This window comes from Pygoscelis adeliae, unplaced genomic scaffold, assembly GCF_000699105.1.
Source record: "Pygoscelis adeliae isolate BGI_AS28 unplaced genomic scaffold, ASM69910v1 Scaffold649, whole genome shotgun sequence".
In the NCBI taxonomy this organism is placed as follows: domain Eukaryota; kingdom Metazoa; phylum Chordata; class Aves; order Sphenisciformes; family Spheniscidae; genus Pygoscelis; species Pygoscelis adeliae.
Genome location: NW_008825606.1, coordinates 24,275 through 31,446, shown reverse-complemented (window position 1 = coordinate 31,446; position 7,172 = coordinate 24,275). Strand labels below are relative to the sequence as shown.

At 43.6% G+C, this 7,172-nt stretch overlaps 1 protein-coding gene across 1 annotated transcript in view; it reads left to right on the top strand.

The window, feature by feature from the left end:
* Window positions 1–6,020, top strand: part of RABL2B (RAB, member of RAS oncogene family-like 2B) — a gene marked incomplete at its 5' end in the record, with an annotated part of 12,071 nt that extends 6,051 nt beyond the window's left edge. The window contains 5 exons of the mRNA XM_009332566.1: window positions 2,015–2,094; window positions 3,062–3,173; window positions 5,106–5,203; window positions 5,452–5,535; window positions 5,830–6,020. Of these exons, the coding sequence (XP_009330841.1) occupies window positions 2,015–2,094; window positions 3,062–3,173; window positions 5,106–5,203; window positions 5,452–5,535; window positions 5,830–5,910 (455 nt within the window). The remainder of the gene's footprint in view (window positions 1–2,014; window positions 2,095–3,061; window positions 3,174–5,105; window positions 5,204–5,451; window positions 5,536–5,829) is intronic.
* Window positions 6,021–7,172: the final 1,152 nt, after the last annotated feature.

Genomic DNA, 7,172 nt, shown 5'->3' with positions numbered 1-7,172 from the left:
TGATGTTCTGATGTTCTTCCACAGTGGGCAGCTCTTCATTCTCCCAGTCCCCGCCTTTGCCTTCTGCGGGTGAGGCTTGAGCACTTGCTGGTGAAGACTGAGGCAAAAAAGTCATTGAGTACCTCTGCCTTCTCTGTGTCCCGGGTAACCAGGTCTCCCGTTCTGTTACGGAGAGGGCCCACATTCTTCCTTGTCTTCCTTTTATCCCCAATGTACCTATAGAATCTTTTCTTGTTGCCCTTGATGTCCCTGGCCAGGTAACAGATTGTAAAAAGGGGCCTAATGATGAGATACTCAGTCTGCTTAACTTCTCAGGGAGAAGGTAAAACATCAGAGAACAGGAACTTGGTACAAAAGGAGGCTTCAGCATAGCAAGAAATATTTAACAGACTCTAGTTGATGTTAGGTAAACTCAAATAAAAGATAAGGTGTTTGGTTTTTTTTTTAAACAGTAAGTGAAATTACTATTAAGGCAACTTGCAAAAGTATGGATTCATATGTCAGGGACTTATTTTTAACATGGATTTAGTACTTTATTAAATAACTTGCTCTAGTTTAAGTAATTCATCTGGCCTGTTATACAAGAGTTCACAGTGTCTTCTGTCTTCACCTTTTATGAACAAAATGCTGATCATCCAAGCTACCTTGCAGAGAAGACGTGTCATGAAGTGTGATTTGTAAAGGCAGGTAGTTTGATCTGAAGACTTTAAATTGTGCAGAATTACCACTTCCCTAGCTAGTTTAATTTTTACTCTGCTGAGCTATTCTTAGTGGCCATCGCCAAATTCCGTGTGGTAGAGTTAGGATTGCATTAAAGTATGGTGTATTTCTTTATGAAACTTATTTTTCCCAAGGATTTTAAGGTTGATAAATTCCTGTGTTCTGGAGTGACATGGGGTATGACAGGCAAGATCTGGAGGATTTAGTAATAAAAGCAGCAGTGTTTTTCAATAAGCCATGGCAAGTTCTCTCATGACAGCTGCCGCATTGTTTGGGAAGTTAATTTAGGGACATTCAGTAGGTCGTGGTCACTGCACCTCTTTTTTCCTTGTAAGTGAGGATTCTGAAATGGCACATTAAAAGGAACAGGCAATTTTAGAAGCTAAGCATAACTACCTAAAATGAATGCAAATGTGGTCTGATGAGTACTTGTCTATATTTTGGGCAGCTTAAGAAGTCACCGTCCTGCAAGTCTGATACAGTATCCAGTCAGAAACTAGTAAACACTAAGGAAAGTGTCGTATTTGGCTTTAGGTGGAGTGGCATGCTTCAGTCTAGCTGACAGAAGTATACCTACATCTGGTGGTTCTTAGCTGAAGCTGTGTAAATTTATACAACAAATAAGTCACAAATATTAGCCTATAAATCCAGTAAAAGGAGGGGGAGAGATCTCTACCTGAGACGCACAAACAGAAAAAGGCATTAAAATGTTGATGACTGTTCAGGTATGCTTCATGATACCTAGTCTACAAGGTACTTAATGAATTGGGACCTGTCTGTCTCAGGCTAACTTGCTTACCCTTCATAATTTTAGAATAAGTCGTGCTCCTGGAAAGAGCAGAGTTAGACTGTCTGCAAAAGGAGATGGATCATTTCCTATGACAGGCACCTGGCTATTTATCACTGTGTCAGAAATCAAGCTGTTTCAAGATGTTTAAATTTTGTTTCCTGTTGTCATCTCTAGTGACAAAGTACCATACATTGTTATCACTCTTTGCACTTTTGACTAGCTTTTTCTTACTGTCCTTTATACGTCATGTCTAATGATGACTTCTCTTTTGCTAATATGTTTATAGCAATGTTCAGTGTCAGCACAACACATAGCTAAGCTTAGCTAAGAAAAGGTCCTAGTTTTGCATAATCTCTTAGCCCTGTAATGTTTCAGATTAGTGAGGTGAAACCTAACTTGCAACCCTGAGTAGATGGACGGGGCTTGGCATCCTGGGTTTAAGTTGTGAGAAAAACAGAACTTGGAAAGTTGTGTCATTCTAAGCTTGTTTTTTGTGTCTTACAGACTTCTGGGACACAGCTGGACAGGAGAGGTTCCAGAGCATGCATGCATCCTATTACCATAAGGCTCATGCTTGTATCATGGTAAGGGTAGTGTCTCAGTTGTGATCTGATAGAATTTTGAGTAATAACAGTCCCAGTTGACACTTGGCCTGTATGTTACTTTTTATGATTACTCTGCCTTACATTTCTTATCTCTTCCAGCAGTTTAAAAAACTTTCCTATATTTTTCTTTCTTCTCTCACCAGGTAAAACCAGTGTAGTTGGGTATGTTTAGCTCTCTTCTGTCTTTCCTGATAGCACTCTTACTATATTCCCTGGCTTTGCTGTCTTCTAAATTTCCTTACTTTTTGTCATTGTGTTTCCAGTAAGGTGGTACGTACAACTGAATGTACTTATTTAGAAGCAGTCCTGTCAGAGGTGATGTGAGGGAGAGGGCATTCCTTTCTTGTGCTGTGATGTGACTATTGGATTATGTAGTACAGAACTGTTCCAACATGTTCTGCAGGGGTACTCCATAAGACATTCTTCTCTAGTCTTCTGCCCTTTCTATTTTCCTATACTTTGCGCTTCCCATTTATTAACTCAAATCAGTCTTGTTTCCTGATGCCTAACCCACTTAGGTCTCTTGGTTTGTACTGTTGCTCTAACTTTCCACTATTTCTCATCGCTTGTGAGCATCAGTCAACTTAATTGATATTTTAATTCTTAAAATAGAGAAGCCTCACATCTGACCCTACTTAGCAGAACAGATCTTTCCCAGTGCTTTTTCACTGTCATGGCTGATAGAGTGCTGGTCATAGTACAAAATAAGAATGTAAAGGAAAATGAGGGACTGTTTCCTGCATCGTGCAAAGAAACGGGCTGGCTGCATGTTTCAAGGCTTGCTGGGTATTCTTCCTTTTCTCTTTCATCTTTTCTAACAAAGGCCAGTTTCCTTTGTTGATGTCCTACTGGGAAAATTCTGGATTCTGTACTTGTGTTTGGTGCAGTGGGTTGATCAGGAGCTGTCCTGCTGTTGGCCCCATGATAGCTGGTTCTTTTTCGGAAGGTGTTTGATGTGCAGCGGAAAGTCACCTACAAGAACTTAAACAGCTGGTACAAGGAGCTGAGAGAATTCCGCCCAGAGATTCCTTGCATTGTGGTGGCCAACAAAATTGATGGTGAGTATGTCTTCTTCTTTCAACCTCTCAGGATTGTGATGTGATTCTCTTCTGACCTGGCTGAGAAAGAATGTCATTCATCTGTTAGGTCCAGATGAGTTCTTGAGTATTAGTCCCTCAGGGCTGTATTTTACCAAACGAATAGCTAGGTCCTCTACTGACCTTGCATGTTGTCTTATAGGGTCTTGTCCTTGTTTTACTAGCAATTAAAAATACAAATTTGATCCATTTAAAGCTTATTCAAGTGATGTCCTTCCAATTCTGTCCTTACCACGCTGCCCATTTCATCCAGCAAGAACCCAAAAGCTGATTGGAGCACTACCTAGTCAAAAATTGCAGGATGTGTTGCTGGAAAAAGAGCATAATCTATTATGTGGCTTCCCCTGATACAGTCGGTAACTGCCTTTGTCTTGCTAATTCAGCCTGCAGGTTTCCGTGGGACTCCTCTATGCTAAAGTGTCTAAATATACCTGCTGGCAAAATTGTTCACCTTCCTCTGCAGATGATTGGATGATTCTCTCCTCTTAGGAATGCCAGCTAGGCATTCATTATTGCTATCATTTGGGTTGTGATCTGTCTCCTGCATCCTGTGAGAGCGCATAACACATCAGCATTCCGCTCAGCATCAATGAGAGAACACATACCCTTAGGACCACAGTCTCCTGCTATTCTCTATCAAGTACAGTGTCACACATGGGCTTCCTTGCTGACATTTGTGGTAGAAATCATCGCAGCTATGAATAGGTGTCTGCACCTGAATAAGGTGTCTGGGCTCCCACTGTAGTCTACAGAAGTTCATTTGGTTCAGTGGTGTGGTTTAGGGCATGATTGATCTTACCTAATAAAAGCCTTTCCTATAGGATGTGTCAAGCCAGCCTTGAATCCACTGATTGCACGGACTGTGCAGGAAGTCCGAGGCAAATGGACTTGGTGTTGACAGCCATATTGCAGACAGAACCTCTGTGTAGATGAATCCTGCTCTTAGTGTTCTATGTGTGAGTGGACACTGCTCCAAGAGAATCCTCTGCCTTGCCTTCGTTTACTGTATTCCACCCAGACTAGGAAGTAATCAGCCCACAGCTCTTAACACAGGCCCAGTCTGCAGAACAGTTGATCTGGCTTTCTGCAAAGAGGTGGGGAGCAGCTGCCTGGGCAGTGCTCACTGGCAAGCATTTGGAGTCTGAACTACTTCGTCTGTTGCTTCTATGAAAAAAGGCAGATCATCTGGAGTCATCCTCCTGTGCTGGCATACAGGCTGGCTATCTATCAAAACTTTGAGCTGTTACTGCTGTGTCAGCACATCCCGTAAATATGCAGTAGATTTGTTCCAAACCAGAAATAAAGCCTCTGGCCTACTGAGGTTGGGGTAGCTGGACCCAACTGCCTGTTAAGTAAAAATATATAACAGTTGAGTCATTTGTACACTGTGAGCGTGCCCCTGACTCACAGGAATATAGGTAACATGGCATAAGGGCAGTGGGGAGTTCTGGTTAAAAAGGCCAAACTGGAGGGAGAGGCATGACTAGTACTGGCAATGGTGTCCTAGTCACGTGGACACACAGCAAAAATCATAGGGATGTGCCTGGAAAACATTCATAGTTGCTGCACAGCAAGTGAACTGATATGTTCTAAGCTGCAAAGCATTATTCATTTATAGCACATCAGAATCCATCTACAATTTAGTCAAGCACCATGGATAAACCAACAAGAACTCTTCTCTTTTTGTGTCTTCTTGTCAACGGTTTGCTGATACTGTTGCTTTTAAAACCCTATAGCTTTTGGGGAGGACTGTCCTAGCCTTGTACTATAGTGAGGAGGCCTTAACAGCTAAATCGGGCTCTGGTCTCCATCTGTTTCCACCACTCCTGCGCATGTTGGCATTCTGCCTACAGTGATGTCTTACTGATCACTTCTCCTTTTTTTGCCCCCCAGCGGATATGAAGGTGACCCAGAAAAGCTTCAACTTTGCCCGGAAGTTCAGTTTGCCCTTTTACTTTGTGTCTGCGGCGGATGGCACCAATGTAGTGAAGGTAAAACATAACTATTTGGATCAGCATTCATGAGAGCCCTATACAGTCCAAGGACATGGAGACTGCTGTAGGCACAGAGAGCAGAAAATGGGCTAGTCCATCTGTTTGGCTGCTTGTGAGGTCCTGGTAGCTATAGGTAGTTGCAGAGTTTGGCTTTTTTTTTTTCTTTGGGTGTGGGGACAGTTTCCATATGTTACAGAAATGCAGTGCCCCTTACTTTGAGTGACAAGCATTCTCCTTCTCATCAGCTCTTCAATGATGCTATCAAACTGGCAGTTGCTTACAAACAGAATTCAGGAGATTTCATGGATGAGGTCATGCGAGAACTGGAGGTAAGAAAGGCGCTACTTAATGCATTACTCCTAAGTGATTAGCAGCTCTGCTCTTTTTTCCCTCAGGGAAAGCAGAGCCTGTGGCAAAGGGTGAAACTTTGCAGGTGTGGAAAGATTTGCCTTATGCTGGTGACATCATCGGGTTTGTGTGCTGCTCATGTCTAGGTTGGAAGGGGTGAGGTGGTGACCCTCTGAAGAGCCCATGCTGCCCTAGACCGAATTCAAAAGGACCACAGCAGACTGTAGCTGTTGCTCTCATGCTTCTCAGCATTTCCTTGTCCTGCTCCTTTCCAGAGCTTTGACCTTCAGAACAAGAGTGAGAATTTGTCGGATAAAGAGGAGAGCTGCCCTGAAGAGAAGCCCCCATCTGCCTAAGCCTCGGACCCTGAGTATGTTTTTCCCTTTGCTCTAGATTTCTGGGGCTAGTTAGAGCTGGCCTTCGCAGGGGAAAGTGATTTTTCTCATGCCCTGAGAGCTCTGGTGATAGGCAGCTGGGCTTCTCTCCTTCTTGCGGGAGATTGTCTGGGCATGACCTTCCTTGACTCAGCCCTAGCCACTGCACATCACAGTCAAGGAAAGGGCAAGAGTATCCACATGGTTGTGTTATTGCATGCTTCTTCAAGGCAAAGCTTGCCAGGAGAGCTAAGCCACTCTTAGACCTGCAGGGAAGGGTCCTGCCCAGAAGCTTTAATGGTACCTACTGGAGAAAACAAACACTAAAGAATTTTTTTTTATAAAGCTTTGTGCTTGCATCCTTCCTGCACTTTTGTTATAAGGCAATCCAGTTACTATACAGTGCAAGTCCAACTGCCAGCCCTCCCTATTGCTTTCACAGCCTAGCCAGTGCTGCCTCTCTGTCCACCCCTGTGATCTCTGCTGCAGAGTTTCTTTGGGTTTCCTTCCCCATTCTGTTACGGAGCAGCCAGATCCAGTAGACTTCTGAACATGGGGGATTTCTCCTTTCAGGTCTGCTAGAGCTGAATCAGGTGGACTCTCACACCCAGGAGGCTTGTCCTATCCCAGCCTGATGGATGTGGCTGCTGCTGTTCCCATGTGTGTGTTCAAGAGACTTACGCTGCATTCCAAAGAGCCAGATACACAAACACACACACAGACTTACACAATTAATGTGAACAGCAAACCAGATTGACATAAACAGAGCAATGCCTTAACCAGCACCCACGTATACGTAACCACCACTTACATAAACATGAACACAGTCCACTCCTTTTCTGCCTTTCCAGATGATCAGGATTGGATGTTTACTAGTGAAACATAAACACACCTTCACTCCCTAGATTCATAAGCACAGCATGTTCATAGATTCCTCAAATAACAGTATGGAAATTAAGTCCATGTAATAACTGTGGCTGGATGTCAAGCTCCTTACCCAGTCATTGGTGCAAACCTTGGGTCTTTCTAGATCCATGTCTCCTGGGTCATGAGAGACTCCAGTTTCAAGTTCACTGGTGCATTGTACACACACACACAGGGATCCCACCAGTAGCTACCCCAAGACACTTCATGTTTCCAGCTGCTGTCCCCAAGACCACTAGCGTCCTAAGACCTGTGTTCCCTTCTTCCACTGCACACTCACATCTGACCAGGCACGGTTTCAGCCCTCTTGAGTGACTCTT